This window comes from Salvelinus alpinus, chromosome 2, assembly GCF_045679555.1.
Source record: "Salvelinus alpinus chromosome 2, SLU_Salpinus.1, whole genome shotgun sequence".
NCBI classification, from domain to species: domain Eukaryota; kingdom Metazoa; phylum Chordata; class Actinopteri; order Salmoniformes; family Salmonidae; genus Salvelinus; species Salvelinus alpinus.
The window spans coordinates 109,315,471-109,343,445 of NC_092087.1; the positions used below are offsets into that span (position 1 = coordinate 109,315,471).

General features: G+C 40.5%; 2 protein-coding genes and 1 long non-coding RNA gene across 3 annotated transcripts in view; 1 reads left to right on the forward strand and 2 right to left on the reverse strand.

Moving 5' to 3' along the window:
- On the reverse strand, window positions 1-27,877 carry LOC139552187 (zinc finger protein 420-like). The gene is made up of 4 exons (XM_071363654.1): window positions 27,302-27,877; window positions 15,776-16,488; window positions 10,375-10,720; window positions 1-3,081 (listed from the first exon to the last, which is right to left on the reverse strand). Exons 1-4 carry the CDS (start codon window positions 27,687-27,689, stop codon window positions 1,619-1,621), a joined length of 2,910 nt encoding a protein of 969 aa, XP_071219755.1. The 5' UTR covers window positions 27,690-27,877; the 3' UTR covers window positions 1-1,618.
- LOC139550433 (uncharacterized) overlaps window positions 1-27,975 on the forward strand; it is a 401,870-nt gene that overhangs the window by 139,685 nt on the left and 234,210 nt on the right. The gene's annotated exons all lie outside the window — the stretch shown is intronic.
- The window catches only part of LOC139549547 (zinc finger protein 664-like), a 238,764-nt gene that overhangs the window by 59,881 nt on the left and 150,908 nt on the right, over window positions 1-27,975 (reverse strand). The gene's annotated exons all lie outside the window — the stretch shown is intronic.

The window sequence follows — 27,975 nt, forward strand, 5'->3', positions numbered from 1 at the left end:
TTGCAATTTGTTCAAAGGAATAAGAAATTGCTTTAATGATGTGCACAAGTGACTAGATGATTTGGAATTTGTACAAGTAGTATCAAGAATTACACTTTTGATCTAAGAAATGCACCAAAGTCACTGAGAAAACTGTAATCACTTTCCCAGTGGAATACAACCTAACAGACAAGAAGCCATTCTTTACAAAACAGTATGAATACAAACAATGGCAGGGCTGATTTGTGATGAAGAGGGTATGGGCCATTAACAAAGCCATCACCTACAGAGAGATGAACCTGGAGAAGAGTCCCCTAAGCAAGCTGGTCATTGTGCTCTGTTCACAAACATAAACACACCCCACAGAGCCCCTGGACAACAGCACAATTAGACCCAACCAAATCATGAGAAAACAAAAAGATAATTACTTGACACATTGGAAAGAATTAACCAAAAAACTGAGAAAACTAGAATGCTATTTGGCCCTAAACAGAGAGTACACAGTGGCAGAATACCTGACCACTGTGACTGACCCAAACTTAAGGAAAGCTTTGACTATGTACAGACTCAGTGAGCATAAATGTCAAATGTGTGATTTCATGAACTGGTACATACAAGAAAACCAGGTTTTAAAGTTCTGTTCAATAGCCATCCCATCATTACAAAACATTTGAAAGGCTAAGTCTATCATCTCCTGAGAAGTGGTAACTATTCACATTAACATTTCAAAGAGGTTTGGTGCCCCCTGGTGGCCGAACCCGAGATCAATGAGAGATCTTGTCAGAAACAATGACAGAGTCCCACTTCTCAGCTATCTTTATTTACATCAAACTAAACTAACTGCTATCTTGAAATGTTGAAAAAGTGTTTTTAAATAATCCAGGCTGATCCCTCATCTTGATCACCTCTGGAGTTGAGGTTAACAGCCGAGGTAATTTTTATGATGAAAATGAAAAAAAAAAAAATGAATAATATAAATAAAATGAAGATGCAGCTGTCTTTGAAATGATCAAACTGAACACACTGCTATCTTGAAATGTTGAAAAAGTGTTTTTAAATAAATAAAAGATGTATATTTTGTCAGGCTGAATGTTTGAATATATGAGGTGATTTGAGTCATGCTTCTTCAGTAGTGGAATAAAGACAATTAGCATTTGAATGTTGTCAAGAAATACTGGAGTGATGTCAGATTGTTAATAAAATTGATTAGTACAATTTATTATACTGCTTTCATGTTATGTATATACACAAACATCTGCAACAATTATCATATTACATGCATTTTTTTAAACAAGCAGCTTTTTCAACTTGTAGAAAACAGCTGGCTACATTTTGAAGTGCTGCATTTTGATTAAAGTGGGTCACCAACGCAGTAAGTGTAACACAGCTCTTTTTTTGTTAGTCACTTTTTGTTAAATAATACTCTTTCAATTCAGAGCCTGGATTTTCCCCTGAGGCTAATATCCATATCATGCTGCAATCAATTGAACAGGGCAAAGGATAAGGTAGTACATCATTAAAATACTCCTTCTACAATGTTAAAACATTCTACATTGTGACATCATTAAAATACTCCTTCTACAATGTTAAAACATTCTACATTGTGACATTATTTCATTGATATCATGAAACAACTCCTTCATGTATGTATTTTCTGATGTTTGATCAGACACCTTTTATCAGAGTATCTCTTGTCACATTGATCACAGTGGAGAGGTTTCTCTCCTGTGTGTGTTCTCTGGTGTGAAGTCAGCTGGCCAGATGTAGGAAAACTCTTCTCACAATGATTACAACTATAAGGTTTCTCTCCTGTGTGTGTTCTCTGGTGTCGAATCAGATGGCTTGATGTAGTAAAACTCATCCCACATTGATCACAGATATAAGGTTTCTCTCCTGTGTGTGTTCTCTGGTGTAAAGTCAGCTGGCTAGATGAAGTAAAACTCATCCCACATTGATCACAGATATAAGGCTTCTCTCCTGTGTGTATTCTCTGGTGTATAGTCAGATGACCAGATGTAGTAAAACTCTTCCCACATTGACCACAGCTGTAAGGTTTCTCTCCTGTGTGTATTCTCTGGTGTAATGTCAGCTGGCCAGATCGACCAAAACTCTTCCCACATTGACCACAGCTATACGGTTTCTCTCCTGTGTGTATTCTCTGGTGTAGAGTCAGATGGCCAGATGTAGTAAAACTCTTCCCACATTGACCACAGCTGTAAGGTTTCTCTCCTGTGTGTGTTCTCTGGTGTGATATCAGGCTGGTTGACTGAGTAAAACTCTTCCCACATTGACCACAGCTATAAGGTGTCTCTCCTGTGTGTGTTCTCTGGTGTAGAGTCAGATTGCTAGATGTAGTAAAACTCTTCCCACATTGACCACAACTATAAGGTGTCTCTCCTGTGTGTGTTCTCTGGTGTATAGTCAGAGTGCTAGATGCACCAAAACTCTTCCCACATTGATCACAGCTATAAGGTTTCTCTCCTGTGTGTGTTCTCTGGTGCACTGTCAGATCCCTAGATTGACAAAAACTCTTCCCACATTGATCACAGCTATAAGGTTTCTCTCCTGTGTGTGTTCTCTGGTGTAATGTCAGAGAGCCAGATGTAGTAAAACTCTTCCCACATTGACCACAGCTATAAGGTTTCTCTCCTGTGTGTGTTCTCTGGTGTGATATCAGGCTGGTTGACTGAGTAAAACTCTTCCCACATTGACCACAGCTATAAGGTTTCTCTCCTGTGTGTATTCTCTGGTGTAAAGTCAGAGTGCCAGAATGACCAAAACTCTTCCCACATTGATCACAGCTGTAAGGTGTCTCTCCTGTGTGTGTTCTCTGGTGTAATGTCAGATGACCAGATGTAGTAAAACTCTTCCCACATTGAACACAGCTAAATGGTTTATCTCCTGTGTGTGTTCTCTGATGAATTTTAATGCCTGATGAGGTGAATCTCTTCCCACAGTCAGAGCAACAATGAGATTTCTTCCCTGTGGGTCTCTGTTGGTGTTTCTGGAGGAGTTCTGATGTGGAGAGACTCTTCTCTGCCTCGTCAGCATCATGAGGTTGTTGAGGATTCCCAGAGGATCCACGATAGTCCCGTCTCTCTCCTGTGTGAACAACAAAGTCAAATGGTTCAAGGCCCACAACAGTGGAAATTCACTGTAAAAGGTGATGCCAACAGCGTAGCCATGATGTTGTACAACAACTGACGTCTGTAATGAATGTAATGATTTGACATTTGTCTTAAAATGAGCAACAATAATCATATTTTGTATTGTTTTCACATTAGTAGTAACATCGATGATTGAGCCAGATGACTTTTGGTCTCCAATATGGGCCCCTTTCTGTGTTTAATAAAATTGCGGCACGAGGGCGAAGCACATACAATCAAATTGTAGAAACACCTCCCTGCTAATGAGGAAACCACTAGTTATGGATGTAGTATATCTGGTAATGAGGAAACCGATAGTTATGGATGTAGCATATCTGGTAATGAGGAAACCACTAGTTATAGATGTAGTATATCTGGTTGTAGAAACTCCTTCCCGCTAGTGAGGATAATAGTTATAGCAAAGATTTTAGTTTTTCACAAAGTATTCTGAATGTGAATGGGTGAAAACTCAGGGGAGTAGCCTCCATTTCCAGGTTGCTTATGAGTGCATTTCACACTACTTTGGATTATAATTGTAAGGCTCGTTTGAATGTCCTGCTTAATATAATGTTTGTGTGATCATCGCAAATCAACCGCTTTGTACTTAAAAAACCCTTCAACCAGTAAAATGTTCTTTGTCTTTTCCATCAGCCTGACAATGAGGGTTTGTACACTGTTTGCCAAATTGTCCCATAACTTCACCTAACAACAAATATACCTGTAATGAACGAAGAAGCACTTTGGTTGTTGTTGCATGACATACATAGTGTACTCTAGGACCCATAACAACAACATAGACCTACTGTAGGACCCCTAACATTACCTAACAACAACACAGACCTACTGTAGAACCCATAACGTCACCTAACAACAACATAGACCTACTGTAGGACCCATAACAACAACATAGACCTACTGTAGGACCCATAACGTCACCTAACAACAACATAGACCTACTGTAGGACCCATAACAATAACATAGACCTACTGTAGGACCCATAACAACAACATAGACCTACTGTAGGACTCATAACTTCACCTAACAATAACATAGACCTACTGTAGGAGCCATAACTTCACCTAACAACAACATAGACCTACTGTAGGAGCCATAACTTCACCTAACAACAACATAGACCTACTGTAGGAGCCATAACTTCACCTAACAACAACATAGACCTACTGTAGGACCCATAACAACAACATAGACCTACTGTAGGACCCATAACATTACCTAACAATAACATATACCTACTGTAGGACCCATAACATTACCTAACAATAACATATACCTACTGTAGGACCCATAACATTACCTAACAATAACATAGACCTACTGTAGGAGCCATAACTTCACCTAACAATAACATAGACCTACTGTAGGACCCATAACTTCACCTAACAACAAATATAGGAAAATAGCTCTGTGTGTTGTACAATAGCCTATCCATCAAGGAACAGTTCTCTACACATTATGAGCTAAGTATCTCTGTTTCCAAACAGAGTAATGAATGAAGAAGCACTTTGGTTGTTGTTGCATGTCGTGATGTTTGTCATGTGACTGGCATTCAGAAAATGATTTCCTGGATCAGCTGATGATAGTTTAGTAACTAAACAGCTACAGTATTAAGAATTATGTGTAATTATTGAAGAAACACATTAATGACAGTATCCATTTGGGTGTTGTCAAGTAAAGTTAAGGTGACTAGGTTAGAACCATTTTATTTTTTTTTATTTTTTATTTCACCTTTATTTAACCAGGTAGGCTAGTTGAGAACAAGTTCTCATTTGCAACTGCGACCTGGCCAAGATAAAGCATAGCAGTGTGAACAGACAACAACACAGAGTTACACATGGAGTAAACAATAAACAAGTCAATAACATGGTAGAAAAAAGAGAATCTATATACAATGTGTGCAGAAGGCATGAGGTAGGCAATAAATCGAATAATTACAATTTAGCAGATTAACACTGGAGTGATAAATCATCAGATGATCATGTGCAAGAAGAGATACTGGTGTGCAAAAGAGCAGAAAAGTAAATAAATAAAAGCAGTATGGGGGTGAGGTAGGTAAATTGGGTGGGTAGTTTACAGATGGACTATGTACAGCTGCAGCGATCGGTTAGCTGCTCGGATAGCAGATTTTTAAAGTTGTTGAGGGAGATAAAAGTCTCCAACTTCAGAGATTTTTGCAATTCGTTCCAGTCGCAGGCAGCAGAGAACTGGAAGGAAAGGCGTCCAAATTAGGTTTTGGCTTTAGGGATGATCAGTGAGATACACCTGCTGGAGCGCGTGCTACGGGTGGGTGTAGCCATCGTGACCAGTGAACTGAGATAAGGCGGCACTTTACCTAGCATAGCCTTGTAGATGACCTGGAGCCAGTGGGTCTGACGACGAACATGTAGCGAGGGCCAGCCGACTAGGGCATACAGGTCGCAGTGGTGGGTCGTATAAGGTGCTTTAGTAACAAAACGGATGGCACTGTGATAAACTGCATCCAGTTTGCTGAGTAGAGTATTGGAAGCTATTTTGTAGATGACATCGCCGAAGTCGAGGATCGGTAGGATAGTCAGTTTTACTAGGGTAAGTTTGGTGGCGTGAGTGAAGGAGGCTTTGTTCCGGAATAGAAAGCCGACTCTAGATTTGATTTTGGATTGGAGATGTTTGATATGAGTCTGGAAGGAGAGTTTGCAGTCTAGCCAGACACCTAGGTACTTTAAGCAAACTCTGAAATTATTTAGGATTTCTGTGCCCATGAAAACTGTTTTCCCAGCGTAACATAAGGAGGCACTAAATGTTACATAGTTAGAGTGCATTTCAGAGATCTGAATACAAAAAAACTGTCCTAACAGGACAATAATCTGTAATGCGTTATCATTCTAAATGTCCTGAATAAAGGAACAGTTCTCTGTGGTTTATCTTGGACTTATTTTTCTACTGTATTATTGATGTTTGATTATTGTATGTTTGTTACACTCCATGTGTAACTCTGTGTTGTCTGTGTCACACTGCTTTGCTTTATCTTGGCCAGGTCGCAATTGTAAATGAGAACTTGTTCTCAACTTGCCTACCTGGTTAAATAAAGGTGAAATAAATAAATGAAATAGATCAGCAACGGTGGCTTGCAAACAGTGGATAGTAAGTAGCCCACCTTTGGAATAACTATGTATAGTTATAACTGTAGTATCCTGTATAACTGTAGTATCCTGTATAACTATGTATAGTTATAACTGTAGCATCCTGAATAACTATGTATAGTTATAACTGTAGTATCCTGTATAACTGTAGTATCCTGTATAACTGTAGTATCCTGTATAACGATGTATAGTTATAACTGTAGTATCCTGTATAACTGTAGTATCCTGTATAACTATGTATAGTTATAACTGTAGTATCCTGTATAACTATGTATAGTTATAACTGTAGTATCCTGTATAACTGTAGTATCCTGTATAACTGTAGTATCCTGTATATCTGTAGTATCCTGTATAACTATGTATAGTTATAACTGTAGTATCCTGTATAACTATGTATAGTTATAACTGTAGTATCCTGTATAACTGTAGTATCCTGTATAACTATGTATAGTTATAACTGTAGTATCCTGTATAACTGTAGTATCCTGTATAACTGTAGTATCCTGTATAGCTGTAGTATCCTGTATAACTGTAGTATCCTGTATAACGGTAGTATCCTGTATAACTGTAGTATCCTGTATAACTGTAGTATCCTGTATAACTATGTATAGTTATAACTGTAGTATCCTGTATAACTATGTATAGTTATAACTGTAGTATCCTGTATAACTATGTATAGTTATAACTGTAGTATCCTGTATAACTGTAGTATCCTGTATAACTATGTATAGTTATAACTGTAGTATCCTGTATAACTATGTATAGTTATAACTGTAGTATCCTGTATAACTGTAGTATCCTGTATAACTATGTATAGTTATAACTGTAGTATCCTGTATAACTGTAGTATCCTGTATAACTGTAGTATCCTGTATAACTGTAGTATCCTGTATAACTATGTATAGTTATAACTGTAGTATCCTGTATAACTGTAGTATCCTGTATAACTATGTATAGTTATAACTGTAGTATCCTGTATAACTATGTATAGTTATAACTGTAGTATCCTGTATAACTATGTATAGTTATAACTGTAGTATCCTCTATAACTATGTATAGTTATAACTGTAGTATCCTGTATAACTATGTATAGTTATAACTGTAGTATCCTGTATAACTGTAGTATCCTGTATAACTGTAGTATCCTGTATAACTATGTATAGTTATAACTGTAGTATCCTGTATAACTGTAGTATCCTGTATAACTGTAGTATCCTGTATAACTGTGTATAGTTATAACTGTAGTATCCTGTATAACTGTGTATAGTTATAACTGTAGTATCCTGTATAACTATGTATAGTTATAACTGTAGTATCCTGTATAACTGTAGTATCCTGTATAACTGTAGTATCCTGTATAACTATGTATAGTTATAACTGTAGTATCCTGTATAACTGTAGTATCCTGTATAACTATGTATAGTTATAACTGTAGTATCCTGTATAACTGTAGTATCCTGTATAGCTGTAGTATCCTGTATAACTATGTATAGTTATAACTGTAGTATCCTGTATAACTGTAGTATCCTGTATAACTATGTATAGTTACAACTGTAGTATCCTGTATAACTGTAGTATCCTGTATAACTATGTATAGTTATAACTGAAGTATCCTGTATAACTGTAGTATCCTGTATAACTGTAGTATCCTGTATAACTGTAGTATCCTGTATAACTATGTATAGTTATAACTGTAGTATCCTGTATAACTGTAGTATCCTGTATAACTATCTATAGTTATAACTGAAGTATCCTGTATAACTGTAGTATCCTGTATAGCTGTAGTATCCTGTATAACTATGTATAGTTATAACTGTAGTATCCTGTATAACTGTAGTATCCTGTATAACTATGTATAGTTACAACTGTAGTATCCTGTATAACTGTAGTATCCTGTATAACTATGTATAGTTATAACTGAAGTATCCTGTATAACTGTAGTATCCTGTATAACTGTAGTATCCTGTATAACTGTAGTATCCTGTATAACTATGTATAGTTATAACTGTAGTATCCTGTATAACTGTAGTATCCTGTATAACTATCTATAGTTATAACTGAAGTATCCTGTATAACTGTAGTATCCTGTATAACTATGTATAGTTATAACTGTAGTATCCAGTATAGTCTGGGAGGAGGTGAAACCACTCAGGCTTATTTGATGTGATCTAATGTTTTGATCATCTAGTTTTCCTTACAAGCATTCAGTCACCAAAGGGGGTTCGGTCAGTCCTTTGTTTATATACTGTCTCATTGACAAAAATATTTTGGATTATTTGTTTACATCATTCCTTTGTCTCGACATATACAGTAAACGTGCTGAGGTTCTACTGTTGCCAAGGAGACACATTTTATTATTTATTTACAGTTTGGGGGGTTGGGGGTCTGACATCCAGGATACACATTTTATTATTTATTTACAGTTTGGAGGGTTGGGGGTCTGACATCCAGGGACACATTTTAGTTCTAATGGTGCCGTTCTGTTATTCTTTTCAGCTTCTTTTTCCAAGCATCTTACATTACTCTGAGACTAGTTATCCTGGGATCTTACATTACTCTGAGACTAGTTATCCTGGGATCTAACATTACTCTGAGACTAGTTATCCTGGGATCTTACATTACTCTGAGACTAGTTATCCTGGGGAATAGTTTTAATACATTTGCAAAAAACCTAAACCTGTTTTTGCTTTGGCATTATGGGGTATTGTGATGTCATTGTGGGGTATTGTGATACATTTTAAAATAAAGGGATGCACCGATATTACATTTTTGGCTAATACCAATAACCAATATTTTCCTTGCCCCAAAAAACGATACCGATAACCGATATTTAAAACTCTAGAGGCCTTTTAAGCATTCTAGTACAGCATTCTAATAGTTAACACACACACGGACGCAGCGGTCTAAGCCACTGCATCTCAGTGCAAGAGGTGTCACTACAGTCCCTGGTTCGAATCCAGGCTGAATCACATCCGGCCGTGATTGGGAGTCCCACAGTAATTTTCTGTTATTGGTGTTAAGAGGACGACAAAAGGAGAGGGATCCCACATGTGGATAGGAAGATACAAATTATCATTATTACTGGAAAATATTCATTTAAAATCCAGGAATTTTACAACTTTAGCTCTCTAGGTCAAGCCAGTATGTTACAGTAGGTTGTAACGCTCTAGGTCATGCCAGTAGGTTACAGTAGGTTGTAACTCTCTAGGTCATGCCAGTAGGTTACAGTAGGTTGTATCTCTCTAGGTCATGCCAGTAGGCTACAGTAGGTTGTATCTCTCTAGGTCATGCCAGTAATTTACAGTAGGTTGTATCTCTCTAGGTCATGCCAGTAGGCTACAGTAGATTATATCTCTCTAGGTCATGCCAGTAGGTTACAGTAGGCTACAGTAGGTTGTATCCAAGTGGAAACAATTATCAACCCAATATGTTAAGTGTCAAATTTGGTCAACAACTAAATGAATGGCTTATTTGCTACGTGAGGTTTACTTGATCCAACAGAAGTTTCGTAATGCCTAAGTTGTTATGTGGACACGTGACATACCGACAACTTTGATAAAAACACTATAGGAGTGGTCTCCTGATCGCTATGCATATTCATGCTAGTAGCTTAGCATCTCTCTCCATTGAATACAGGCGGTTGACGACAACAACCCTCATAGAATATAAACAATAGATTACAATAATAAGATGAATCCACCAATCCAAAGAAAGGATAGGCAGGAGCTAGACAACCCGCAGTGCCGCTTTGTGGGCAACAACTCCCCTTGTTAGGGCGGAGAGACATCTTGTCAGTATATCCATAATCTTTGTTGTAGCCAACCCAACTCTCGCATGGCACTATTGGGGGGCACGGTGTGTAGTAAAACATCACTACATGAAAATCACTACATGCCGTGCCCCCCAGTCTGCGGTCAGCAGATAGACCCTTCTCAAATATATATGTTAAGTCACTTTTTGGAAACGGAACGGAGAAAACAAGGGGTAGCTTGCTCTCTACGTCGTCTGATTCTAGACATATCAGTCATCATCCTGGGCCTTCCGTTGAAGAGGTATTGACGAGCCAACTCCGAATATCGAAAGTTAAATACGAATTTAAGGCTGTACTTACTGGTGTTAATCAGATCTCCTATCTCCACCTCTTCATCTTTCAGTGTGACAGTAATCTCCCCTTCCTTCTTCACTCCAAAAACTACATCCTCTTCTTTCTCTTCCTCCTCTTCTTTCACAGTAACATCTTCCACCTCTTCCACTCTGAACTCGTCTTCCTCTTCTTTCACTGAAACGTCTTTCTCTTCTTCTTTCACTGTAACAGCCTCACCCTCTACTTCTTGTTTTACTGTGACAACCTCTTCTTCCTTCTCCTCTTTCACGACAATGTTCTGCCCCAGAGCTTCTTTCTCCGTCCAGCAGACCGCCTCTTCTTTAACAAGAGGGGAGTAGTTTAGGGAGCTCATGTTCGGGGATGTTAGCTAGCTAGCTATCATTAGCGACTAGGCTAGTGCTAACTAAACCAGCCAGCTACTATAGCTGACTAATACAAAATAACGTAATATTCAATTAAATAGGTTAACAAGTTGATACGATAGACGTGTGGCTAAAACACAGTAGCTAATATACAGCGAAAGCGTATAAATAGCTTGAATCTTTCGGCTATGTTGGCTAGCAAGCTACCGAGGTGGTTGACGAGCTGTTTATGAAGAACCGTCCACTAGATTATACGTCACGCTGGCAGCGTCGCCTGAAAGACGCACATCGCCGTCTGCTGACTGGAGGGGAAACGCAGTTGAGGATCATATTTTATTTTCAGACAAAGATTATTTTAAATGGATTTAATTAAATATTACTATTATATTGAGACATACCCAAAGACAGGAATGTGTTGATTGATTAGTGCGAATAAAAATGTTTACTACAGCACATTTAAGGCAGTTTCATTAAGTTATATTACATCTAAATTAGCAGCTAGCTACTCTAGGTCTATACTGCTCCTACATGGTGTAACAATACATCATATAGAATCTATATCTATATTATAGATGTATATAATGAACAGACTAGGTCTATACTGCTCCTACATGGTGTAACAATACATCATGTAGATGTATATAATGAACAGACTAGGTCTATACTGCTCCTACATGGTGTAACAATACATCATGTAGATGTATATAATGAACAGACTAGGTCCATACTGCTCCTACATGGTGTAACAATACATCATGTAGATGTATATAATGAACAGACTAGGTCTATACTGCTCCTACATGGTGTAACAATACATCATGTAGATGTATATAATGAACAGACTAGGTCTATACTGCTCCTACATGGTGTAACAATACATCATGTAGATGTATATAATGAACAGACTAGGTCTATACTGCTCTTACATGGTGTAACAATACATCATGTAGATGTATATAATGAACAGACTAGGTCTATACTGCTCCTACATGGTGTAACAATACATCATGTAGATGTATATAATGAACAGACTAGGTCTATACTGCTCCTACATGGTGTAACAATACATCATGTAGATGTATATAATGAACAGACTAGGTCTATACTGCTCCTACATGGTGTAACAATACATCATGTAGATGTATATAATGAACAGACTAGGTCTATACTGCTCCTACATGGTGTAACAATACATCATGTAGATGTATATAATGAACAGACTAGGTCTATACTGCTCCTACATTATTATGTATTATTATGTGTTATCAATAACACAATAGAAGATGGAGAATATATTTTTATGTTTAGAAATCATTCCACTATTAATGCAGATATTATGGACCTTTTATTTAAAACATGTAATGAATGAAATTATAATTGTAGCTCCTTTAATTCAGACCCAAAATGTATTTGCTATAATGTGTGCCATTGCCAGGCTATTAAAAGGGACAGGCGACTATTTGAGCCTCAGCCTTGAATTTACATTTTATGGAATGTTAACTTTGATTGTCTTCAATGAAAATGATCAAACATGGAATGCAACGTTGTATGAAACATTATTGTCAAGTGACTTGATGTCTACGGTGCCAAAGAGATTGATAGTTGGGAGTGTCCAGTGTGTTGATATAACGGTAATAATGTCAAAATCCCACTTTTAACAACCATCAGAATTGGTTAACAAAAAGTTATACCTGAGTAGTGCAGCGGTCGAAGGTACTGCATCGAAGGGCTAGAGGCATCACTACAGACCCGGGTTCGATCACGGGCTGTACCACAACCTGCTGTGATCAGGAGTCCCGTAGGGCAGCATACTATAGGCCAAGCGTTGCCCAGGTTAGGGGAGGGTTTGGCCGGGTGGGGGGGGGTCTTTACTACTCTAGCGAATCCTTGTGGCGCCTGCTGGCTGACCTCGGCCGTCAGGTGAACAGTGTTTCCTCCGACATATTGGTGCATCTTCCGGGTTAAGCGGGTAGCTGTTAAGAAGCGCAATTTGGCTGGTTTCAGAGGACGCATGACTCGACCTTCGATATATATTATAATTATATAATATATAGATATATTCAATATGTGTATTTTTTATTTGACCTTTATTTATACAGGTTTTTCTCATTGAGATAACATCTCTTTTCCAAAAGAGACCTGGTCCAATAGCAGCAGGGGAACAACGTTTCAGACAAAACAACTTACGTACACAACATTAAACAAAGCTATAAACACACACACACACACAGTACAACAATAACATGTTACGTTAAAAACACGAACGTCTAAAAACAGCTGTCCTAAAAACAATTACACTCTTCTATACATCGATCAAGTGTTGAAGCTCCACCAACGAAACTAGATCATCAAATATTTAAATGTTCAGGAGAGAATTCCAGGACCACGGAGCTGAGTAACTAAAACATTTTCTACCATGACCTGATCTAATTTTTGTTAGAAGCAAACCTGACTAAAAAAGAACAGAGATAAAATGGCATTTTACCCAATATGGCCTTAAATATCAGTGTATACCAGTGTTTAAGCCTACGCAAGGTCAATGACGACCAGCCAACAGCTCTGTAGACATCACAATATCGAAATTGTGGAGAAAAAACGGGGGTAAAATTATTTTTAAAATGCCGAAATTGGTTGTTCCCCCACCATTTACAACAACGTCACTGAGCACCATCACTGTCTTTCCTTCATGGATCTCCTGCATGTTTACATATCTGGCATTACTCATCTCATATGTATATACTGTATTCTATCCTATTCTACTGTATCTTAGTCTATGTATTACTCATCTCATATGTATATACTGTATTCTATCCTATTCTACTGTATCTTAGTCTATGTATTACTCATCTCATATGTATATACTGTATTCTATTCTATTCTACTGTATCTTAGTCTATGTATTACTCATCTCATATGTATATACCGTATTCTATCCTATTCTACTGTATCTTAGTCTATGTATTACTCATCTCATATGTATATACTGTATTCTATCCTATTCTACTGTATCTCAGTCTATGTATTACTCATCTCATATGTATATACTGTATTCTATCCCTATTCTACTGTATCTTAGTCTATGTATTACTCATCTCAAATGTATATACTGTATTCTATTCATTAACAAATACTAAGATGGACCAAGAGTCTTTTGATTGGTCAGTCATTGGGTTCATTTGTTGAAGTCAAATCAAGCTTTATTTATGCAGCACATTTCAGACATGGATGCAACACAATGGCTTCACAGGAAAAAACAATGAAAATAAACAGAAATATTGAGGATTAAAAAAACGAAGAACAACTGAAAGACTAATGAGCATTGCAAAGGAAATGCCATTGATTCAAATATTAACAATATGATGCTACATCCAACCCAAAACATAACTTGTTTTTTAGGAGGGGCTCTGAAAGACACTACGGGGGCATCGATTGAAAATTGACTGGTAACAACTGGGACCTAAAAGACACCCACCATGAGACCCACTAAATCTGCCCAAGAAGAGGCAAACAAAAGAAAAACCCACACCAAACTTACAGACAGGAAGCAAACCAAAAAGGTGGAGCAACTAAAGGTGTTGACTCTCCACATCTATCAAGACAACTGGAGCACTGGGCCAGACACTCTTAAATAGAACCTGGACCAGCTCAGGTGAAACACCTTCCCACTAACGAGATGGACAAGCCAGCACAGGTGTAACACATACAGACTAACGAGGTGACACCAATCAGTGCGTCCTACGTGCTAACGAGCTATACTTGCTAAAGTCCAACCTCAAAAATAAAGGAGAGCCGCACACTAGCTCAGATGCAAAAATATTTAATTTACCAACGTTTCGACAGGCAAGCTGTCTTCATCAAGGTACAATCACAGACACTGCGGGTTGACTCGTTTATATATAGCGTCAAGACACACAGGTGTCTGTAATCATGGCCAAGAGTGGCCTAATATCATTGGTTAATTTCTCAAATATTAAAATGGCAGCATTTTTCTTTCTATAGAATCCTAAAACTCACTAGATTCTAGAACTCCCGTCTTCCTAAAACTCACTAGCTTCTAGAACTCTACTTTTTATTTAACAACGACGGCCTAGGAACAGTGGGCCAATGTCAAAACACAGTTATAATGTGTCTAAATCAATAACCAATATGCAGAAACAGTTTGTGATATATTGAAAACCTAAACATAAAATGTACGATATACACAAACTGCCACAATAATCACATTACTTGTATTTTTTAAACAAGCTCCTTATTAACTGCACAAGCACCAAAAACGCTGTTGTTTTGACAAGTAGCAATAAATCACTGATATTAATTAGGGGGGAAATCAGGTTGTACGTGCTGTTGAAACTAACACAACAAAAAAACACATGGAAATGGGAGATATATTTTACCTCACTGATTAGAGGACAACCTGCAGAAGACAGTCAGCTACATTTTGGAGTGATGCATTTAAATGTAGGGGTCGCTAAACAAAGGAACACAACACTTATTTGTCATCACTCAACGATATCATGTTGAAATCAGTTGTGTGACAGAAGGGAGATGAGGTTGCACGTCCTGTTAAAACTAACAGCTCAAAAACCACACAGAATCTGGGAATAATGTGTACATCCCTGGTTAGAGGACAACTTGTAGAAAACAGCTAGCTACGTTTTGAAGTGTTGCATTTTGATTCTAGTGGGTCACCAATGTGGTAAGTGTAACACAACTCTTTTTTTGTTAGTCACTTTTTGTGACTAATCGAGCCTGGATTTTCCCCCTGAGGCTAATATCCATATCATGTTGAAATCAATAGAACAGGGGACAAACATTTAGGGTTCTACATTGTGACATCATTAAAATACTCCTTCTACAATGTTAAAACATTCTACATTGTGACATCATTAAAATACTCCTACTACAATGTTAAAACATTCTACATTGTGACATCATTAAAATACTCCTACTACAATGTTAAAACATTCTACATTGTGACATTATTTAATTGATATCATGAAACAATTCCTTCATGTATTTGATGTTTAATCAGAGATCTTTTATCAGAGTATCTCTTCCCCTGTGTGTGTCCGCTTGTGTATATTCAGGCTTTTTGGCCAAGTAAAACTCTTCCCACATTGATCACAGTTATATGGTTTTTCTCCTGTGTGTGTTCTATGGTGTATAGTTAGATAGCCAGGAGTAGAAAAACTCTTCCCACATTGATTACAGCTATATGGTTTCTCTCCTGTGTGTATTCTCTGGTGTATAGTTAGATAGCCAGGAGTAGAAAAACTCTTCCCACATTGATTACAGCTATATGGTTTCTCTCCTGTGTGTTTTCTCTGGTGTGCAGTCAGATGGCTAGATTTAGCAAAACTCTTCCCACATTGATCACAGCTATATGGTTTCTCTCCTGTGTGTGTTCTCTGGTGTGTAGTCAGATGGCTAGATTTAGCAAAACTCTTCCCACATTGATCACAGCTATATGGTTTCTCTCCTGTGTGTGTTCTCTGGTGTACAATCAGATGGCTAGATGTAGAAAAACTCTTCCCACATTGAGCACAGCCATATGGTTTCTCTCCTGTGTGTGTTCTCTGGTGTATTTTAAGTTCTGATGAAGATTTGCAACATTTCCCACAGTCAGAGCAGCAGTGAGATTTCTTCCCTGTGGATCTCTGCTGGTGTTTCTTGAGGAGTTCTGATCTGGAGAGACTTTTCTCTGCCTCATGATGTTGTCGAGGCTCCCCAGAGGATCCACGATAGTCACATCTCTCTCCTGTGTGAACAACAAGGTCAGACAGATGGTTCAAGGCCCACAACAGCAGAAATCCACCGTTTATTTGAGGTAAAAGGTGATGCCCAGAGGTCTGTTAAATTATTTTACAATTGTCTTAAGACAGTCAAACCTAAGCCGGGTGGCAGACGACCTTTGATCTCCAAAAAAGGCCCCTTTCTGTGTTTGCTAAATTTGCAGCACGAGGGCGATGCACACACAATTTGATTGCAGAAACCGCTAGTTATGGATGTAGTATATCTGCCTGGAACAAAAATGGTGAGCAAAGATTTTAGTTTTCCACAATGTATTCTGAATATTACAGCACAAGATCAGGAGTGCTACTGAAGGAAACTCACATTAAGTTCTGTGTCTATTCACTAATTCACCACCGTGGGGGAAAACTCAGGGGAGTTCTCATAGGCTGACAGCAAAAATAGCCTCCATTTACAGGTTGAATATGAGTGCATTTCACACTACTATTGGATTATAATTGTAAGGCTCGCTTGAATCAACGGCTTAATATGTTTGTGTTATTGTCGCAAATCAACTGCTTTATACTTATAAAACACTTCAACTAGTAAAATGCTCTTTGGCTAGCTTTGCCATCAGCCTGACAATAAGGGTTTGTACACTAAGTGTTTAACAAATTGGCACACAACTCCCACCTAACAACTCCCAACAAACATCTTTCCGGTAAGAAGAGGGGCGGGGGGGTATGCCTTATGATTAACGAGAAGTGGTGTGATCATCATAACAACACACAAGAACTCAAGTCGTTCTGTTCACCTGATCTAGAACTCCTCACAATCAAATGTCGACCGCATTATCTACCAAGGGAATTCTCGTCAATCATAATCACAGCCGTATACATTCCCCCCCAAGCAGACACATCGATGGCCCTGAACGAACTTTATCTGACTCTTTGTAAACTGGAAACCACACACCCTGAGGCTGCATTCATCGTAGCTGGGGATTTTAACAAGGCTAATCTAAAAACAAAACTCCCTAAATTCTATCAGCATATCGATTGTGCTACCAGGGCTGGAAAAACACTAGACCATTGTTATACTAATTTCCGCGACGCTTATAAGGCCCTCCCCCGCCCCCCTTTCGGAAAAGCTGACCACGACTCCATTTTGTTGATTCCAGCCTACAAACAGAAACTCAAACAACAAGCTCCCGCGCTCAGGTCTGTTCAACGCTGGTCCGACCAATCTGAATCCACGCTTCAAGACTGCTTCGATCACGCGGATTGGAATATGTTCTGCATTGCGTCCAACAACAATATTGATGAATATGCTGATTCGGTGAGCGAGTTCATTAGGAAGTGCATTGACGATGTCGTACCCACAGCAACGATAAAAACATTTCCAAACCAGAAACCGTGGATTGATGGCAGCATTCGTGTGAAACTGAAAGCGCGAACCACTGCTCTTAATCAGGACAAGGTGACCGGAAGCATGACCGAATACAAACAGTGTAGCTATTCTCTCCGCAAGGCAATCAAACAGGCTAAGTCTCAGTACAGAGACAAAATCGAGTCGAAATTCAACAGCTCAGACACAAGAGGTATGTGGCAGGGTCTACAGTCAATCACGGATTACAAAAAGAAAACCAGCCCCGTCGAGGACCAGGATGTCTTGCTCCCAGACAGGCTAAACAACTTTTTTGCCCGCTTTGAGGACAATACAGTGCCACTGACACGGCCCCCTACCAAAACCTGCGGGCTCTCCTTCACTGCAGCCGAGGTGAGTAAAACATTTAAACGTGTTAACCCTCGCAAGGCTGCAGGCCCAGACGGCATTCCCAGCCGCGTCCTCAGAGCATGCGCAGACCAGCTGGCTGGTGTGTTTACGGACATATTCAATCAATCCTTATCCCAGTCTGCTGTTCCCACATGCTTCAAGAGGGCCACCATTGTTCCTGTTCCCAAGAAAGCTAAGGTAACTGAGCTAAACGACTACCGCCCCGTAGCACTCACTTCCGTCATCATGAAGTGCTTTGAGAGACTAGTCAAGGACCATATCACCTCCACCCTACCGGACACCCTAGACCCACTCCAATTTGCTTACCGACCCAATAGGTCCACAGACGACGCAATCGCAACCACACTGCACACTGCCCTAACCCATCTGGACAAGAGGAATACCCATGTGAGAATGCTGTTCATCGATTACAGCTCAGCATTTAACACCATAGTACCCTCCAAACTCGTCATCAAGCTCGAGACCCTGGGTCTCGACCCCGCCCTGTGCAACTGGGTCCTGGACTTCCTGACGGGCCGCCCCCAGGTGGTGAGGGTAGGTAACAACATCTCCACCCCGCTGATCCTCAACACTGGGGCCCCACAAGGGTGCGTTCTGAGCCCTCTCCTGTACTCCCTGTTCACCCACGACTGCGTGGCCATGCACGCCTCCAACTCAATCATCAAGTTTGCGGATGACACTACAGTGGTAGGCTTGATTACCAACAACGACGAGACGGCCTACAGGGAGGAGGTGAGGGCCCTCGGAGTGTGGTGTCAGGAAAATAACCTCATACTCAACGTCAACAAAACAAAGGAGATGATTGTGGACTTCAGGAAACAGCAGAGGGAGCACCCCCCTATCCACATCGACGGGTCAGTAGTGGAGAAGGTGGAAAGTTTTAAGTTCCTCGGTGTACACATCACGGACAAACTGAATTGGTCCACCCACACAGACAGCGTTGTGAAGAAGGCGCAGCAGCGCCTCTTCAACCTCAGGAGGCTGAAGAAATTCGGCTTGTCACCAAAAGCACTCACAAACTCTACAGATGCACAATCGAGAGCATCCTGTCGGGCTGTATCACCGCCTGGTACGGCAACTGCTCCGCCCACAACCGTAAGGCTCTCCAGAGGGTAGTGAGGTCTGCAGAACGCATCACCAGGGGCAAACTACCTGCCCTCCAGGACACCTACACCACCCGATGTCACAGGAAGGCCATAAAGATTATCAGGGACAACAACCACCCAAGCCACTGCCTGTTCACCCCGCTATCATCCAGAAGGCGAGGTCAGTACAGGTGCATCAAAGCAGGGACCGAGAGACTGAAAAACAGCTTCTATCTCAAGGCCATCAGACTGTTAAACAGCCACCACTAACATTTAGCGGCCGCTGCCAACATACTGACTCAACTCCAGCCACTTTAAAAATGGGAATTGATGGAAATTATGTAAAAATGTACCACTAGCCACTTTAAGCAATGCCACTTAATACAATGTTTACATACCCTACATTACCCATCTCATATGTATATACTGTACTCTATATCATCTACTGCATCTTGCCATCTTTATGCAATACATGTACCACTAGCCACTTTAAACTATGCCACTTTATGTTTACATACCCTACAGTACTCATCTCATACGTATATACCGTACTCTATACCATCTACTGCATCTGCCATGCCGTTCTGTACCACCACTCATTCATATATCTTTATGTACATATTCTTTATCCCTTTACACTTGTGTGTGTGTGTAAGGTAGTAGTGTGGAATTGTTAGGTTAGATTACTGTTGGTTATTACTGCATTGTCGGAACTAGAAGCACAAGCATGTCGCTACACTCGCATTAACATCTGCTAACCATGTGTATGTGACTAATAAAATTTGATTTGATTTGATTTGATAACAATAACATAGACCTACTGTAGGACCCATAACTTCACCTAACAACAAGATAGACCTACTGTAGGACCCATAACTTCACCAAACAACAACATAGACCTAGGACTATAAATAATTTAATATTTCAGGTGAAACATGGAAATAACCAGATAATTTTGTGAATAATCCCACTAGGCTACTCTGTAATGTGTTGTCATTCTAAATGTCCTGAATAAAGGAAAACAGCTCTGTGTGTTGTACAACAGCCGATCCATCAAGGAACAGTTCTCTACACATTATGAGCTAAGTATCTCTGTGTGCAAACAGACTAACGAGGCCCTACAGTAAATCAAGCAAACAATAACATTATGAACATCAATTTGTTAGGGATGTTGGATCCAACGTGGAGCACGGCATAACTGTCTTTACCAGAGTAATGAATGAAGAAGCACTTTGGTTGTTTTTTTTTCTTTTCAGGAAGCAAATTTGTACTCCCGCTGCCGTTTCTATAACTCCCGTTGCCGTTTCTATAACTCCCGCTGCCGTTTCTATAACTCCCGCTGCCGTTTCTTTAACTCCCGCTGCCGTTTCTATAACTCCCGCTGCCGTTTCTTTAACTCCCGCTGCCGTTTCTATAACTCCCGCTGCCGTTTCTATAACTCCGGCTGCCTTTTCTATAACTCCTGTGACTAACTAAAGAGCTACAGTATTAAGAATGATGTGTAATTATTGAAGAACCGTGTTAATGACAGTATCCATTTGGGTGTTGTCAAAGTTACGATTATTATTATTATTTTTAATTTATTTCAGCTTTATTTAACCAGGTAGGCCAGTTGAGAACAAGTTCTCATTTACAACTGCGACCTGGCCAAGATAAAGCAAAGCAGTGCGACAAAAACAACACAGAGTTACACACGGGATAACAAACGTACAGTCAATAACACAATAGAAAGATCTATATACAGTGTGTGCAAATGGAGTACGGAGGTAAGGCAATAAATAGGCCATAGTTGCGAAGTAATTACAATTTAACAAATTAACACTGGAGTGATAGATGTGCAAGTAGAAATACTGGTGTGCAAAAGAGCAAAAAAAAGTTAATAAAAACATGGGGATGAGGTAGGCAGTTGGATGGGCTATTTACAGATGGGCTGTGTACAGCTGCAGCGATTGGTAAGCTGCTCAGATAGCTGATGCTTAAAGTTAGTGAGGGAGATAAGTCTCCAACTTCAGCGATTTTTGCAATTCGTTCCAGTCATTGGCAGCCGAGAACTGGAAGGAAAGGCGGCCAAAGTAGGTGTTGGCTTTGGTGATGACCAGTGAGATATACTTCCTGGAGCGCGTGCTATGGGTGGGTGTTGCTATGGTGACGAGTGAGCTGAGTTAAGGCGGCCTAGCAAAGACTTATAGATGACCTGGAGCCAGGTGGTTTGGCGACGAATATGTAGCGAGGGCCAGCCGACGAGAGCATACAGGTCCTAGTGGTGGGTGGTATATGGGGCTTTGGTGACAAAACGGATGGCACTGTGATAGACTGCATCCAGTTTGCTGAGTAGAGTGTTGGAGGCTATTTTGTAAATGACATCACTGAAGTCAAGGATCGGTAGGATAGTCAGTTTTACGAGGGTATGTTTGGCAGCGTGAGTGACGGAGGCTTTGATGCGAAATAGGAAGCAGATTCTAGATTTAATTTTGGATTGGAAACGCTTAATATTAGTCTGGAAGGAGAGTTTACAGTCTAGCCAGACACCTAGGTATTTATAGTTGTCCACATATTCTAAGTTAGAACCGTCCAGAGTAGTGATGCTGGATGGGCGGGTGCGGGCAGCGATCGGTGAAGAGCATACATTCAGTTTTACTAGCTTTTAAGAGCAGTTGGAGGCCACGGAAGGAGTGTTGTATGGCATTGAAGCTCGTTTGGAGGTTTGTTAACACAGTGTCCAAAAAAGGGCCAGATGTATACAGAATGGTGTCGTCTGCATAGAGGTGGATCAAGCAATCACCCGCAGCAAGAGCAACATCGTTGGTATATACAGAGAAAAGAGTCGGTCCAAGAATTTAACCCTGTGGTACCTCCATAGAGACTTCCAGAGGTTCGGACAACAGGCCCTCCGATTTGACACACTGAACTCTATCTGAGAAGTAGTTGGTGAACCAGGCGAGTCAGTCATTTCAGAAACCAAGGCTATTGAGTCTGCCGATAAGATTACGGCGATTGACAAAGTCGAAAGCCTTGGCCAGGTTGATGAAGACGGCTGCACAGTACTGTCTTTTATCAATGGCTGTTATGATATCGTTTAGTACCTTGAGCGTGACTGTGGTGCACCCGTGACCAGCTCGGATACTGGATTGCACAGCGGAGAAGGTACGGTGGGATTCAAAATGGTCAGTGATCTGTTTGTTAACTTGACTTTCGAAGACTTTAGAATGGCAGGGCAGGATGGATATAGGTCTGTAATAGTTTGGGTCTAGAGTGTCACCCCCTTTAAAGAGGGGGATGACCTCGGAAGCGTTCCAATCTTTAGGAATCTCGGACGATACGGAAGAGGTCGAACAGACTAGTAATAGGGGTTGCTACAATGGCGGCGGATATTTTTAGAAAGAGAGGGTCCAGATTGTCTAGCCCAGCTGATTTGTACGGGTCCAGGTTTTGCAACTCTTTCAGAACATCAGCTATCTGGATTTGGGTGAAGGAGAAGCTGGGGAGGCTTGGGCAAGTATCTGCTGGGGGTGGGGAGCTGTTGGCCGGGGTTGGGGTAGCCAGGAGGAAAGCATGGCCAACCGTAGAGAAATGCTTATTGAAATTCTCAATTATCGTGGAGTTATCGGTGGTGACAGTGTTTCCTAGCCTCAGTGTAGTAGGCAGCTGGGATGAGGTGCTCTTATTCTCCATGGACTTGACAGTGTCCCCAAAACGTTTTGGAGTTAGAGCTACAGGATGCAAATTTCTGTTTGAAAAAGCTAGCCTTTGCTTTCCTAACTGACTGTGTGTATTGGTTCCTGACTTCTCTGAAAAGTTGCATATCGCAAGGACTATTCGATGCTAGTGCAGTACTCCACAGGATGTTTTTGTGCTGGTCGAGGGCAGTCAGGTCTGGAGTGAACAAAGGGCTATATCTGTTCTTAGTTCTACATTTTTTGAAAGGGGCATGCTTATTTAAGGTGGTGAGGAAATTACAATTAATGAACAACCAGGCATCCCCTACTGAAGGGATGAGGTCAATATACTTCCAGGATATATCCAGGTTAACCTCACTAGGGTAGGGGGCGCTATTTTCACCTCCGGATGAAAAGCGTGCCCAAAGTAAACTTGGTAGATTTAGATAGAAAACACTCTAAAGTTTCCAAAACTGTTAAAATAATGCCTGAGTATAATATGACAGGCGATGTTCTATGTTCTGATGGCAACTGATGGTTCATCAGATCCATATCACATTGGGTGAGGCGGGTTGCCGGAAGGTATATTTAATTTAAAATTGAAAAAGATTGAAATATATTGCAAAATATACAAAAAAGGCGAAAAAAACTAACCATTTACAACAAACACGTCTTAATGCTACGCCATCTTGGATTATAAAATGACTCAGTTAAAAACCATTGGATTTAGCAAACTCTGAAATTATTTAGTATTTCTGTGCTCATGAAAACTGTTTCCCCAGCGTAACATAAGGAGCCACTAAATGATAAGTGGGTCGAGTGCATTTCAGAATACAAAAAAACTGTCCGACAGCAAGATCCCGTATTTAAGTTGAAGTTCATCATATGACAAGCGTAACGTTATGACTATAACTACTGTTCCCTGAAGGAGGAAACTAGGTACAACATACTATTAAATCCACATGTTATGATTATAACTACTGTTCCCTGAAGGAGGGAAACTAGGTGCAACATAGTATCAAATCCACGCCTCGCTGGAAGCCCCGCCTTCCACAGGTGATGAGAGTGAGGCTTGGATTTATTCCTTAAAGTTAATACTGCTCTTCACCGACCCAGGAAAGGGCGGGAACAAACAGGCGTTGTACCTCGTTTCCCTCCTTCAGGGAAGTGTAATTATAATCAAAGTTACACTCCCTTTCAGTCAGTCAACTTCGGAACAACATACTGAGGGGAAATAAAATCATTCCCCAACCGACCCAAACGGATACTAAATGAAACGGCCCCTGGCAGATTCTTCACCTCCAAACAGCAAGTAAACAAAGTCTAATCAAAATCAATTGCAAATGAGAATAACTCCTCAAAGTATTTTTGTAAAATATTTCCAGCTCTCGCCCTTTCGATAACCACTCATCATGAAAGGGAAAAATGTAATGCTCTGATCCAGTGGAAATGTCATAAAATACCTGATTACTTCTTATCCTTTTCACAAATAGCCTACAGCTGTGTCTGTCCAGAACTCACTGGAGCAGGAAACTGAGGGCCTAGAATATTTTATACAATGTTGCAAGCTTGCTATCCGAGTTTCCTGACCCAGTTGATAGTTGATACAATTTTTCAAGTTTGTAGTAGACAGGCCATTTGCAACCAATGTGATTTCTCGGATATTTATTTTTATCAGGATATTTTCTAACTGCAGAATGCAATGTTTTTATTTGTTGGCTTTATTGGCTTTATGTAGGCTATTTTTACATAGTTGGCAATGTCAATAAAAGTTACTTTTAGATTTGTATAATTTTCATTTTGATAGAATGTAGATTAATCACAGACAATCATTTTGAGATACTATTATAAATTAAATGAAAATTGGCACTCCAGCTGGAAAAGGTTGCAGACTGATGGTGTAGTCTATTACTAGTCTATTAGTCTATCTATCTGTAGTCTATTAGTCTATTACTGAAAACTTCAGGAGCAAAACGGAATTTACGAATTTACGAAGTCCAGCAGCAGAGGGGGGGGGGGGGCTCCCTCCGGTCAGGTTATAGTGATGACCGGCACCCTCTGGTCTGGTTGTAGTGACGACCGGCTCCCTCTGGTCTGGTTGTAGTGACGACCGGCTCCCTTTGGTCGGGTTATAGTGATGACCGGCTCCCTCTGGTCTGGTTATAGTGACGACCGGCTCCCTCTGGTCTGGTTATAGTGACGACCGGCTCCCTCTGGTCTGGTTATAGTGACGACCGGCTCCCTCTGGTCTGGTTATAGTGACGACCGGCTCCCTCTGGTCTGGTTATAGTGACGATCGGCTCCCTCTGGTCTGGTTATAGTGACGACCGGCTCCCTCTGGTCGGGTTACAGTGACGACCGGCTCCCTCTGGTCGGGTTATAGTGACGACCGGCTCCCTCTGGTCGGGTTGTGTTGACGACCGGCTCCCTCTGGTCGGGTTGTGTTGACGACCGGCTCCCTCTGGTCGGGTTGTGTTGACGACCGGCTCCCTCTGGTCGGGTTGTGTTGACGACCGGCTCCCTCTGGTCGGGTTGTGTTGACGACCGGCTCCCTCTGGTCGGGTTGTGTTGACGACCGGCTCCCTCTGGTCGGGTTGTGTTGACGACCGGCTCCCTCTGGTCTGGTTATAGTGATGACCGGCTCCCTCTGGTCCAGGTTGTGTTGACGACCGCTCCCTCTGGTCGGGTTGTGTTGACAACCGGCTCCCTCTGGTCGGGTTGTGTTGACAACCGGCTCCCTCTGGTCAGGTTGACGACCGGCTCCCTCTGGTCAGGTTGACGACCGGCTCCCTCTGGTCAGGTTGTGTTGACAACCGGCTCCCTCTGGTCAGGTTGTGTTGACAACCGGCTCCCTCTGGTCAGGTTGTGTTGACAACCGGCTCCCTCTGGTCAGGTTGTGTTGACAACCGGCTCCCTCTGGTCGGGTTGTGTTGACGACCGGCTCCCTCTGGTCGGGTTATGTTGACGACCGGCTCCCTCTGGTCGGGTTATGTTGACGACTAGCTCACTCTAGTCATTTATGTGTCTTATTTATTATTATATTGTTATATTGTTGACTGGGCGGCGCACAATTGGCCCAGCGTCGTCCGGGTTAGGCAGTCATTGTAAATAAGAATTTGTTCTTAACTGACTTGCCTAGTTAAATAAAGGTTACATTTAAATAAATAAATAGTGATTCATGACAAACCATTTTTTACAAATCCGTCAAGTCACCAACTTTGAGAAGGGTTTAAAACAAAGGTTTCAAACCAATTCATGAATGTAATTGAATCTAGGTATGTCTTGCCTTTAATGTAAGGGCATGAAAAAAAATTGGCTGAATATTATACAATGACTTATCAACTGCTCTAATAATTTGCCTCCACAGGAAATCTTCACTGGCAATTCTAGAATATACTATATATCATAGAAACCTGGTTAAACTATCATTATGACATCATGGATGAATTCTAGAATATACTATATATCCTAGAAACCTGGTTAAACCTGTTAAACTATCATTATGACATCATGGATGAATTCTAGAATATACTATATATCCTAGAAACCTGGTTAAACTATCATTATGACGTCATGGATGAATTCTAGAATATACTATATATCCTAGAAACCTGGTTAAACTATCACTATGACATCATGGATGAATTCTAGAATATACTATATAGCCTAGAAACCTGGTTAAACTATCATTATGACATCATGCATGGCCAGTCCTTGTATTCATAGTGTAGTGAATTTGTGGGGAAGCCCTGAGCTGGACTCAAACCTGGGTCCAGCGACTGTCAAGCCAACACCTTATAACTGTTATGCCAAGATGTCTGAACTTCTTGACGAGGTCGCTAGGTTTTGGGTTACGGTTGCTACAATAGCTTTCTCAATGAATTTGAGAGTGGTTACATTTCTCCAGCCCCCATCCCTCATCCGTTTACCAGTCTTTCCACCACTGTTTTGGTAATAAGATGATGGGCCTGGAGACATGTAACTACTCTCAAATTCATAGACAGACCTATGGATGAAAGTACTGACCATCCAAGATATCAACATTATAGTTTTAACCATGTTGAGGCTGTTGATTTACATTGTTTCTAAACATTGGAGTAAAAAAAGCTTATTTGGGGTTCTGATGGGGTACAACAGTTGAACTAAGCTCATGAGGCATGTGTTATATTCTCCAAGAATCAATGGCTATAAATAAATCATTTAAAAGTCAAAATATGGATGTAGCAATTGCAGATTTCCCTTTTAACACCAAACATCAGTTCAACAACTGCAGAGTTTGTACCTCTGTTTTTAAGACAGTACTTACCAGTGGTAATCACGGCCCGGTTTCTCAAAACCATCTTATGGCTAAGTTCAGCTTTAGAACCACTGGATGCCTTAAATTGCGTTTGGGAAATCGGGCCCAAATATCCAGCTTCCTCCTCCTCTTCTTCCGATGAGGTCGTAATCTCCCCCTCCTCCGCTTTCACTTCAAAAACTGAATCGTCCTCATCTTTTACTCTGAACGCCTCTTCGTCTTTCTCTTCTTTCACTGTAACGTCTTTCTCTTCTTCTTTCCCTGTAACAGCCTCACCCTCTACTTGTTTTTGTATTGTAACATCCTTCTCTTCCTCCTCCTCTTTGATGAGAGCTTCTTTCTCCGTCCACCAGACCGTCTCTTCTTCAGCAGGAAGAGAGTAATTTAGTGAACTCATGGTCGGAGATGTTAGCTAGCTAGGCTAATGCTAACTTAACCAGCCCGCCAGCTGAATAATAACAACAACACCGTAAATATGAAATGAAATAAGAGCTTACTAAATAGACGACAGACGAGGGTTTAAAACACAGTGGCTAATATACACGATAGCGTCTAAAGAGCTTTATGGGTTAGGCTATTTTGGCTAGCAAGTGTAAGAAATTGAAATAGATACTGGAGACTAGTATAACAACATTCCAACATAGGCTATCCTTTGTACAAAATGAACCCACCCTCTCTTTGTC

Excerpts from the sequence above, each read along its gene's own strand:
- LOC139552187 (XM_071363654.1), bottom strand. The coding sequence starts at position 27,689 with ATGAGTTCACTAAATTACTCTCTTCCTGCTGAAGAAGAGACGGTCTGG. Across the intron at positions 10,721-15,775 it reads ACACAGGGGAAGAGATACTC|ATGAGCTCCCTAAACTACTC; the intron begins TGATAAAAGATC and ends ACATCCCCGAAC. Across the intron at positions 3,082-10,374 it reads AGGAGATCTGATTAACACCA|GAGAGAGACGGGACTATCGT; the intron begins GTAAGTACAGCC and ends TTGTTCACACAG.